Source organism: Felis catus, chromosome X, assembly GCF_018350175.1.
Source record: "Felis catus isolate Fca126 chromosome X, F.catus_Fca126_mat1.0, whole genome shotgun sequence".
In the NCBI taxonomy this organism is placed as follows: Eukaryota; Metazoa; Chordata; class Mammalia; order Carnivora; family Felidae; genus Felis; species Felis catus.
The window spans coordinates 90,067,739-90,080,109 of NC_058386.1; the positions used below are offsets into that span (position 1 = coordinate 90,067,739).

The following is a 12,371-nucleotide window of genomic DNA, read 5'->3' on the forward strand; positions in this document are numbered from 1 at the left end:
CGACAGCTCAGAGCCTGGAGCCTGCTTCCGATTCTGTGTCCCCTCTCTCTCTGGCCCTTCCCCACTCATGCTCTGTCTCTCTCTCTGTCAAAAATAAATTTAAAAAAAACATTAAAATGGAAGTGTTTCTATTACTACAGGCTGTAAGTTAAATGCACATTGGTAATAGCCATGACACATGCCACACTGTGGGCTTTTATTGAAATTATGGTCATCAACAATCCCCAGGTCATTTTTTTTTTTTTCAGAACAAAAAACGTGGTCCATCAGGCTTTCCTACCTTGTAGTCACGTGGTTACATTTTAAAACCAACTGCAGCGATCACAACTCCCGGATTATAGTGGGTAGATTTATTCCTCCTCTCTGTGGCGCTAAAATCAGATTCTTGCTCTTACTCAAGCCTGGCTGAAGTCTGGTGGGGACATCCTCTCTCCTTTTCTATACCAGGACCCCCAGAGGGCTTCGCCTTTTTAGTTATCCCAGGTTGGCACTTCCTTCCAGACAAGGCGCAGGTTCGATTTTCTGCCTGAAAAAAACCCAAGCCTTGGCTGCTTTCCCCTTTCTTTGGACTGCGGGAGTTCAAGAATAAATGGTTCACCGAATTTTCAAAAATGGAATTTGCTGTGCGCTTGCTATGGGCTCGTCACTATCACGAACGCAGTACATTATCTCATTTTAGTCTAACGCCAACACTCTGAGGCAGAGACTATTCTTATCCCATTTTGCAGATAGGGAATCAGAGCTTAAGAGATGTAGGGAACAGGGAGAAAGGGAAAGAAATGTGAATCATTTGCATGTGTTAATTCCCTGTCTTCTCTTGGTATCCTGATGGGAGTGGAGTCCTCACTAGGATTGACCTTAAGCTTCTGATGTAATTTTATTATTTTTTATTTATTTATTTTGGGAGGGGAGAGAGAAAGAGTGGGGGGGAGGAGTAGAGGGAGAGAGAGAGAGAGAAAGAGAGAGAATATTAAGCAGGTTCCATGCTCAGCACAGAGCCCGATGTAGGGCTCCATCCCATGACTCTGGGATCATGACTTGAGCCGAAATCAGGAGTCTGATGCTCAACCAACAGAGCCACCCATCTGCCACTGATTTTATTATTAATTGTGGTGATTCTTTGAACAGAGGTGAACATCTTGATTGCAAGACTGCAGATGGTGACATCCCTTCTACAGGGTTTTTCTTTTTTTCTCAGTCTACTTCCTGATGAAGCTGTCTGCCTACATGGATACATTCCCGATTTTCAGAATTCATTTCTAAGTGCCCCTTTCCAGGGCTAGCTCATGGCCACGGCCAGGTGAGTGCCAATGGACAGCCGCACAGTTCTCAACAACGCCATTAGAGGAGCAGCCCCTCCCTCCTCACCAGGCCTCCACCACCGTGGAAGCTGCTACATCCCACCAGAAACAAACACAAACCTGGGCATTTCAGAGAATTGGTAGGTTCGGAAGTAAAAGGGCAAAGCTGCCTACGTCCCCGGCCCCTACCCCCCGCCTAGCAAACCTTGCTCCCCCACCCCCAACACACACACACACACACACACACACACACACACACCTCCCTCCTACTGCCTCTGTTGTCAGGTTTTCACTGACTTAAGCCCTCTGCCTGTAATTTCGTAATTGGGGAATTCATTTTGAGGGTAAAAAAGAGTAATAAAGTCTTTATTTTATTTATTTATTTTTTAACAAACCCAGCTTTTTCAAAAATTTTTTTTCTTAATGTTTATTTATTTTTGAGAGACAGAGCACGAGCTGGGGGAGGGGCAGAGAGAGAGGGAGACGCAGACTCCGAAGCAGGCTCCAGGCTCCGAGCTGCCAGCCCAGAGCCCGATGTGGGGCTCAGACTCACAGACCTTGAGATCATGACCTGAGCCGAAGTCGGCTGCTTACCGACTGGGCCACCCAAGTGCCCAAGAGTAATAAAGTCTTTAAAAGTGAAATGGTATCTGAGGGTTCAGCAACTCTCTCACTTTACTAAATGTGCTTCCTTCCTAAGACCCAGACGGCTGTCCTGAAGGCATTCAGGGTCTAATTGTTGAGGTCCTTACTGGTGGAGCCTGTGGTTCTTTGTGGAGCAAGGCAGGCCTGGGTCTGGGATAGCTGGATGTGAAGGGCAGAATGATAGCACTGGACTGGAGAGTGCGTGATAAAACAGGAGGCCGTCAAGTACAAACTCTTGTCTTTGACATTTTGCCTATAGCCTGCTGCTCACCGCCTCGCAGCGGCCCCACCCAGAAAGGTGAAAGGAACCTCCCAGCTCATTCCTCTCCACTCCTCACCACCCGCCCTTGCCCCCAGGACTGAGCTTAAGCAGGTACTAATTAGTACTATATATATAACTTGGTTACCTTCAGGGTTCAAGAGGCTTGTGTGGACTGGCCCGGGAATCCAAGCATCAAATCAAATGATGTTTCTATAAGAAAATGCCTGCCGGATTCTAACTTTGGGGTCAATACTTCATTCCTAGATTGGGGACTGTTTATACTTGGAGGCAATGCTTTCGCACTGTTATCTACATTAACTTGAAACCAGGCCTTGGGTTCTTGTCCATTTTGTGAAAGCTCCACACACACCATGTTTGAGTCTAATTATTCACACACACACACACACACACACACACACACACACATGGATAGAGATCTAATAGAGATCTAAGTATTGTAACATGCCCTACAGTTCTTCTAAATATTACATTGCAGTATGATAGCTATGTAGAAATATAGATACTACTTGTCATCCACAATATTGATAATATTTTTAGTGAGAATGCTTCACCGCTGTGAGGCCTATGCCTCAAACGTGGAAAAAAATCTATGTGTAAATCTGATTATTTGGGAGTTATTTTATTATTTAATTCTTTTTTTTAGTTTATTTATTTTTTGAGAGAGAGAGTGAGAGCAGGGGAGGGGCAGGGAGAGAGGGAGGGAGAGAGTTCCAAACAGGCTCCACACTGTCCGTGCAGAGCCCGACATAGGGCTCCAGCTCGTGACCGTGAGAGATCATGACCTGAGCAGAAATCAAGAGATGCTCAACTGACTGAACAACTCAGGCACCCCCTTTGGTAAAAAAAATTTTTGGAAGGGAGTTATTTTGTTTTGTTTGGCTTTGTTTTATTATTTCTTAATTTACATCCAAGTTAATTAGCATATAGTGCCATAATGATTTCAGAAGTAGATTCCAGTGACTCACCCCCTATGCATAACACCCAGTGCTTATTCCAAGTCCTTAATGCCCCTTACCCATCTAGCCCATACTCCCACCCACAACCCCTCCAGCAACTCTCAGTTTGTTCTCTGTATTTGAGAGTTTCTTATGGTTTGTCCCCCTCCCTGTTTTTATATTATTTTTGCTTCCCTTCCCTTATGGCCATCTGTTTTGTATCTTAAATTCCATATATGAGTGAAGTCATATGATATTTGTCTTTCTCTAATTTCGCTTAGCATAATATCTTCTAGTTCCATCCATGTTGTTGCAAATGGCAAGATTTCATTCTTTTTGATTGCCAAGTAATATTCCATTGTGTATATATACCACATCATCTTTTAAAAAAAATTTTTAACATTTATTCATTTTTGAGAGACAGAGACACAGAGTGAGTGGGGGAGGAGCAGAGAGAAAGGGAGACACAGAATCTGAAGCAGGCTCCAGGCTCTGAGCAGTCAGCACAGAGCCTAACGTGGGGCTAGAACTTACGGACCATGAGATCATGACCTGAGCTGAAGTCTGACGCTTTACCGACTGAACCACTCAGGCACCCCCCACAGCATCTTTATCCATTCATCTGTCGATGGACATTTGGGGTCTTTCCATACTTTGCCTATTGTTAACAGCGCTGCCATAAACATTGGGGTGCATGTGCCCCTCGAAACAGCACTCTTGTATCCCTTGGATAAATACCTAGTAGTGCAATTGCTGGGTTGTAGGGTAGTTCTATTTTTAACGTTTTGAGGAACCTCCATACTGTTTTCCAGAGTGGCTGCATAAGTTTGCATTGTCAACAGAAGTGCAAAAGAGATCCTCTTTCTCCACATCCTCACCAACTTGTTGCCTGAGTTGTTCATTTTAGCCATTTGGACAGGTATGAGGTGGTATCTCAGTGTGGTTTTAATTTGTATTTCCCTGATGATGAGTGATGTTGAACATTTTTTTCATGTGTCTGTTAGCCATCTGGATGTCTTCTTTGGAAAAGTGTCTATCCATGTCTTTCACCCATTTCTTCACTGGATTACTTGTTTTTTGGGTGTTGAGTTTGATAGTTCTTTGTAGATTTTGGATACTAACCCTTTATCTCATATGTCATTTGCAAATATCTTCTCCCATTCCATTGGTTGCCTTTTCATTTCACTGTGCAGAAGCTTTTTATCTTGATGAGGTGGTGGGGAGTTATTTTAAAAGACGCCTTATGGCAAATCACTTTGCAATGCAAACAAGCACTTTTTCATTTGTATTTGTTAACCAAGATTTTATTAGTTTTTCTTAGAGGGGGTTACAGAGAAGATGTTCTGAAGGGCTGGGTAGCCCCTGGATATTTAAATAATCTCTGGACTGCTTGCTTTCTCAACCAGAGAAAGAATCTCATTAGATTGACTATTCACTTGCCAAATATTTACTGAATGTCTAAAAGTGCTGGCCCCTGGGTCTCCGTCCTTTCAGAGCTCTCCAGTCTAATCAGGGAGAGCACGGTTGAGCAAATCCATCATTTTTACGCATACAGTTGACCTTTGAATAACATGAGTTTGAATTGTACAGGTCCACTTAAATATGCAAATTTTGCATAGTCCATCCAGTATTGTAAATGTATTTTCTCTTATGTTTTTCTTACATTTCCTTTCCTCTAGCTGACTTTACTGTAAGAATACAGTACATCATACGTATAACACACAAAATATATGTTCATCGGCTGTGTTATCGTAAGACTTCTGGTCAACGGTAGACTATTAGTAGTTAAGTTTTGCAGGAGTTATATGTGAATTTTTGACTGTGCGTGGGGGGGGGGCTGGCACCTATAACCCCCAAATTATTGAAAGGCCAACTGTAATGGCCTGTACAAGGTGAATGCCTTCAATGTCCTCATCTCTATTTTTTTAAATTTTTTTTAATGTTTATTTTTGAGACAGAGCCAGAGCATGAACGGGGGAGGGTCAGAGAGAGGGGGGGACACAGAATCCAAAGCAGGCTCCAGGCTCTGAGCTGTCAGCACAGAGCCCGATGCGGGGCTCGAACTCACGGACCGTGAGATCGTGACCTGAGCCGAAGTCAGACACTCAACCGACTGAGCCACCCAGGCGCCCCAACCCTCATCTCTAAAATAGGGCCAGTAATGGGATGTACCACACAGTGCTATGGTGAAGATTAAGAAAACATGCAGGTCAACAGATTGCATTACAGAGACAGGCACGAGGGAAGTGCTTTGGTTATTTCATAGGAGCATGTGGGAGGGTACACGAAGTGTGCCTGAAACAGGTGGACCAGGCCTGAGATGAGCAACGCAATTTTTAAAAGAGGAGTAGGTGTTCATTAAGTAGAAACATCAGGGGATGAATATTCCAGGCAAAGGGAGCTGCGTGCAAAAGCACAGAAATACTAAGGACATGATAAGTTCCAGAATATCAGAGTTGGCCCGGTAGAAGGATACAGTACATAGGGGAGAAAGGATATATGGTGGCAAACCAGAAGGGGCGCAGGCCAGGCTCCACAGAGGAGGTAACATTTTGACTGGGTTCTTTAAGGATGAGTAGGAGTTTGCCATCCAAAGGCGAGGGAAGAACAGTCTGGTGGTGGGAAGAGCATATACAAAGGCCTGAAGTTGTAAATATGTATGAAATATTTGGGAGACAGTGTTCTGGAGCTGGAGCTCTGCATTTAGGGAGTCCCGTCTCCCATGGAGAGGTTTCGGGGGTATCTGAGCTTGTTTGGCTGACTGGTGGGGTGGGGCCCTGCATTCAATCCGCAGGAGGGATTCAGTGGGGAACGTAAGCAGTACATGTGAACCATGAGGAAGAAGGATTAGGAGGATGGTCTCATGTCTGTCTCAGAGGCTTATACTCAGCACAGGCTCTGCCTACAGGCAGCTGAACCTTGACAAAATGGCTGCAACTGGAAATTGAAGGACTCGTTTGCACGCAAACTCCGGGAGACTCTGAGGCACGAGAAGACCCTGACTTGGTCTACGTAACACAAACTCAAGGACTACGTGTTAAAGTGGTTCAGTGTAAGGTGGCAAAGTGTAACATCACAGGTGGGGAAGGAGGAGGACACTCTCTCCGCTTGTGCACAGGATACGGTGCCACTGGGGAAGACTGAGGATTCTGGGGCACCGCCACCATTGCTGGCACCTCTAGGCCTGCAGAAGGAGCACCCACCAGTCATATCATGGTGGGCAGTGGTAGAAGCAGTGGGCAGCCATGTTGTCCAGCAGGTGCCCATCACAGAGTGGGGGTCCAAAGCAAGAAAGGAATGAAAGCATGGGTAACATGTGGTAGCAGGACGTATCCTTGAGGCCAGAGGAGATAATCTTTGGGACTTCCTGGGAATCACCAGGAGGTGGAGACTACAGAGAAGAAAAGATCCTGCAAGAGGAAAGATATGCAAAAACCAGTAAAGATGGGCCACGTCTAGGAGACCAAATGGCTAGGACTCAGTGAAATTTGAACGTGGGTGAGGGAAAGGGAAGAGTGCCAGAGGGACCCAGCTATCAGGTTTGAATTCTATGTGGTTCCCCCACTGGAGGTGGAGTAATGTTGGGATTTTGAACCCACCATTCCGGAAGATGCTGGGTGTAAGGGTAGGGGGCAAGCTAACAGAGATGAGGGGAACTAGGTAGAGCTAATGCACAGTAAGGGGTTGGCACCCAGAAGCCAAAATTCAGTCCAGGTCGTAGGTCAAGAATTGTGGGTTTCGAGGGCTCAGCATGCGAAAATGGCTTCCCACACACCTCACACACCAGGATAACATTCTTTCCCCCATACCCTTCAATCTTTTCCTTTCTATAGGATCCCTTCCTTTAGTATTCAGACATGGTCAAGTATCTCCCATATTTAAAACAAAAACTTTCCTTTGACCCCGTATCCTTCTCCAGCCACTTCCTTCACCTTAGCTCTCCACTCTCTGTAATGAAGCTTCTCCAAAGGGTGGTTCCTCCACTCACTGCTGGCCCCTGCTCCCATCCCTCTGCCAACATCTCACCACCAATGACTTCTGTGTTGCTAGCACCAGCGCAGTTTTCTGTCCTTATATTATCTGACATTTCGGCTCTCATGACCTCTGTGATGGCACAAATTTAACCAGTGTTAGGGGTCTGAGGGAACTTAGTTTGGATCAACATATACGATGAAACTCTTACCTTGCTTCCTATAAAAATGTGCCACCGAGCAGCACACCGAAATTGAGGCCTTCCTGAAACCTAAGCCAATGGCCTTCTTTCCCCCAATCTCTTAAATGTCTTGGCCTAAAGTAGAAGCCAGAAATAAATGGCCATTTTCACTGTCGTGCCCTTCTTGAATATCCATGGTCATAAATGAACGTTTGGTAATCACTTGACATGCGCTGGATAATTAAGTCTCACGGCACAACTGCAAGCAAAAGGCAATAGTACCACAATTATCCCCATTTTAATCATATTTTTTAATGTTTCTTTATTTTTCAGAGGGAAAGAATAAGCGTGGGCAGGGGAGGGGCAGAGAGAGAGACGGAGACACAGAATCTAAAGCAGGCTCCAGGCTCCGAGCTGTCAGCACACAGCCCGACGCGGAGCTCAAACTCACGAACCATGAGATCGTGACCTGAGCTGAAGTTGCAGGCTTAACCGACCGAGCCACCCAGGCGCCCCATTATCCCCATTTTATAGATGGGGACACTGACACAGCTGTTAAGCACAGAGCTGGGATCAAAAACACGGATAGGCCAACCGCAAAGTCCCCACTCTTAACGACGATGCCACAGCCTGAGAGGGGTGTCCAGCCAAGTGGGAGACAGCCGGGCCCAACCATCACCTGCCACCCAGTCCCAGGTCAGCACCGACCAGAGAGTCAATCACTCACGCAGCATTCCTGCAGATGATGTTTCAAAATTCACCTTTTTATTAATTTAAAAATCCAGAAATACAGCGACTACATAAATAAGTACCCTATTTAGGTACATGTCCCGTGAGAAGAGTAAAGGGCTAATACTGTGACGTTACTCTTACTTGTGTACACGAGTTAACTATGACATGCCTACAACTGCTAAGTGGTGTTTATGGTCTTTGTTGTTCCAAGTGTTTATGATACAAATAAATATACAAGAAGAACCACATCCATTCCTCTCCTAACTACAGGTGGCTCGGCCTCATCTCCCCACGTCCCACTGCCTACACGACACCGAACGCTGGGTTTCCACGTTGGCCGAGCACAGCTCCCCAGCTCGTGCTTCACACGGCACTTTGTAAAGGTGTGTCCCAGCACCCGGGGGCAGAAGTCTATCTAGGGAAGCTCTCTGGGTGTTCCCTTATGGTTGAGCTTTCAGAGAACACCTGGGTGGGAAGGCTTTGGGGTGAGTCACCCAGAAGGGGAAACCACCGCTTGCTTTGGGATTCAGTTACTTGTTTCCACACTATGGAAATACTGCCACCTCTGGGAGGGAGGCAGCAGCTGCTGAACGCCGTCGTCCCCCTCCTCCGCAATAAGGCTCTGTGGCCTTTCAGCCCCTGGATGTCCTACCACCCTCTCCCGCGGAGAATATGAAGGAAAGGTTGGTAAGAGGCTTATCCCATAAAGGCCTGGCCACGAGGCGCTCCTGTGTCTCCTAATTTAGGAGAACAGCCTCCTTTACGCCAGGTTGCCATAAAGACTGGGCCCGATTGCTGTCAAATGCTGTAAGGAAACCAGTGTTCCTCTCCCCTATGGTCACGGAGTGGGAAATACAGGATTTCCGGGCCCCTAATATTTCTGAGTCTTCATTAGAGTTCATTCATGCCCCTCAGAAGGGATAAATCTAGGAGGCAGGCTTGAGATCCTTGTGGAGAATTCAGAGTTCAGAGTTTTGTCACAAAGATGATTTCTAAAGCCAGGCCTCAGAGTGGAGAGCTTCTACTTCTGGGATTGAGCTGCAAAGAGACAGTTTTCAGAGCAGCCTGGATTAGGATTCACGATTCAGATCTGGGCTTGGTGGATGAGAGGAGAGTGGTAGGAAGGTTTAGAACAAAGATCCTTATCAGAATTTCCATTTCCTCAAAGGAGCAGTAATTCTCCTAACTGAAGAGGCAACATTCAGAAGATGTGGGAGGACCGGGCCCCTCTGCAAAGTCAAAATCAGCTCCTGTAACTGGAGAAGGAAGAAAACTGCCCTCTTAAGGAGCTTCTAGAATTTAATCACTTAATTTCAATTTTTGGGCTACCGAACTAGGGCATCAGGGAAATTAGCTGACCAACCGTTTACTTCAACAATTATTTTGTTTTACGTGGATTCGGTTTCTGAAGATTTTACCCAGTTCTCACTTTTTGACGGGGACCCCACAGGTTCAGGGAGAAAAGCGAAGCGGTCTCATCAGGGAAATGTTAATTATCGCTTCCCAAGGGAATGTGACCGTGAAATAGTGTTTTTGTTCTTCACCCTTCCATCAGAGTCGGTGACTTTAGCAGCCACACCACTGACCTAAGGGTTGAGCCTTTTGCTCACAATTCCTTCCTTATCTTCCTGAGTACCCACAACTTCAAAGCTACCTGGGAGCCAGGCAAGAGAAAGGAGGGGGGAATCTATGCTGGCTGTGCCTCAGAATGAAGACTGCAGTTTAGTCTGTGTGTGTGTGTGTGTGTGTGTGCGCGTGTGTGTGTGAGGATGGGGTGTTAATTTTTTTTTAAAAAAACACAAGACATTCTAAAATTCAAAGAGTATGATTTCATACAAATATTTTCTCTGTACTACAGAACTCCTACTAAGCATTTCTCTCCTGTTTCTTTCACTGGAATAACTTTCTAGATAGAAACCCTAGGGTTTTGTTTACTCTTTAACCTGTAAAGAAATGTGATTCTCCCAGAAACTTAGAGCAGTGCTGTGGTGTTCTATCCCCCTTCCTCCCACAAATAATTCAAGACTCTCCCAGTCTCTTTGGAGGACATGTTTAAGGACTGACACATAAAGGAGCAAGTTATGCTGTGCATGGCGTGAATAATAAACTGCATTTGAGTTTGGGGTTTTAGGGCACTGTTGACTTAAGCAAAATAAGCCTGCAGTCCAGCTGCGGCTTGATTTTTCTTGCTCTATCCTATCCAATACCGCCTGTCTCGTCTAACAGTGGCCCTTTTCAGACCTTTCCAGGTACAAAACCTTGACCAAATCTTCAAGCTCAGTTCTGCACACACGACTCGAACACATCTGGCTGATCTGAGCTTCTCCTTCGGTGAAGATCTTCCACTGGCCTAGAAAGCAAACACAAAGCAGCCCAGAGAGGTAAGAGGAGAGCAGAGCCAATTAGGAGTGTGACCAACCTAACCCGATCCTTACCCACTCACTTGCCGGGAGGAGCTGGAAGCCAAATGTCAGGGGGTTTCAGCAAAACAGCGCCCAAAACACTTTTCTGGGGACAGATATGGAAAGTGGGCCACAGAATGTTCATTTCAACACACAGTATTTGTAAGAATCCCAAGAATAATAGGTAATTGCCTCCAGAGTCAAACCTAAGTATTATTTTTGGAATTTTTACAGTATATTTAGCATTTGTAAAATGCTCCACTATCGGGCTGTTAGCTCTTTAGGTGATTCCCTTGGGACCAGGTCAAATAAGGCACTTTGGAAAACAGTACCTGTGCGTTCCCGAGGTCCCGCTTACTTTTCAGGGGCAAGATACTGGTGTAGGTGACTCGATTATTTAGTGCTCTTTTTTCTATTCCTGCCCTTTGTTAAAAAACTGCCCACCTCGGTTTTCTCCTGTGCTCACATGCTGTCTTAACACCCCCCTCTTAGGATCCCTCCCATTCTCTGTTTTCTCCTCTCCCTGCCAGCATGTCCTTACCAGCTCAACTCTTCCCCCATTCCATCATGCCAACTGAACGAACAGTCTTGAGTGCACTCCCCGTGCTGAGCACTGGAAACCATTCTAGATCACCTCTTTTTTCAACCGTCCCTTTTCTGACTGTCCTGGTCCTTGAGTGGCAAGATCTTCCTTCTCCTTAGCGTCATCTTGCCATGGCAAAGAATCTTCGTGACAAACCGTCCACCCTGGATACCCACTTTGGGTCTTTTTCTCCCTGCTCTCATGGCGTTACAGCCTAGGGAACCCCTAGTCCAAGGTCAGCGAGCTCCTCTCAATCCAGAGCCAATTTTGAACCACTTTTCTTTCCCTAGCCACAGAAGAACATGACCCTCTTCATTAAGGACTCCATTTCCCTGCTCCTTTGTCTCTTGGGTTCTTCACTTTTCTCTGTTCTCTCCAACTCAGCGGGAAAGGAGAGAAGGGTCGGGCAAGGAACCACCTTGTACTGAAGCCCTGCTGTGTGCCAGGATCTGAGAGCCACATGACAGAAAGGGCCAGGCTTGTTGTTCTTTGTCCCCAGGTGACCCCGCAGGATCGTCTCATTACCCACTTCCTTCAGCTGCGCACAGTTGGGGGCACACACCATCTACTTCCATTATACACCCTCAATCCCATTATGCCTAGCATAGGGCCTTTCTCACAGTAAAAACAAAAACATGTTCTTTGAAATTCATCGGTAATTTAAAAAAATCACATCATTCATACCAGACCCTAGACTCTGCCCCCTTCATTTCCAACCCCTCCATATGAATTCTCCTACCGGGCAGTTTATGGTCTATCAGTCTCCTACAGAATACACAAGTAACCTCGTTAACCCTATTTCCAGCTGCCCACCGCGAAACTCTGCTCAGATGGCCTTTATGTATCTGAATGTAAACATGTTTCAAATGAAACACATTTTTTTTTTCTCCCCGGCAGTACCTGCCTGTTCTCCAGAGCCTCCCCTTGGCAAATTATCACTATTCACCCGGTCTGTAAAATTGTTACTCCTGGAGTCATTCCAAACTCATTTCTCTCTTTGTAGCCATCTTGATGATTTAAACTCAGAGGTGTCCCTCACCGTGACCTCTCTTCCCTGGTCCAACCGACTTAATACAGTATTTTAATTCAGACTACCATCAGCTACTTACCGCCGACAGTCCACTTTCCAGTCCACACAGCAGGCACCTCTTTCTAAAAAACGTATGTGCACGCACCGTGCACTTGCTTAAAGTCCTCCCCTGGGGATCTCTGGCCTGGCAATCAAGTCTAACTTCTCAGCATGGCATAATGGGCTCTTTGGGATATGACCTCATCAAAGTAGGTACACCATAAATCCATCTGCTAGCCAAGAGACATCTTTGCAGAGCACCATTTTT

The 12,371-nt window shown here is 45.9% G+C and overlaps 1 protein-coding gene across 9 annotated transcripts in view; it reads right to left on the reverse strand.

Annotated features, from left to right (window-relative positions):
- Positions 1-8,060: 8,060 nt before the first annotated feature.
- CHRDL1 (chordin like 1) overlaps positions 8,061-12,371 on the reverse strand; it is a 118,203-nt gene continuing 113,892 nt past the window's right edge. For all 9 annotated transcript variants that reach the window (XM_023249485.2, XM_006943928.4, XM_045050476.1 and 6 more), the window contains one exon: positions 8,061-10,399. In XM_023249485.2, coding sequence (XP_023105253.1) covers positions 10,269-10,399 — 131 coding nt within the window. In that variant the 3' untranslated portion in view covers positions 8,061-10,268. The remainder of the gene's footprint in view (positions 10,400-12,371) is intronic.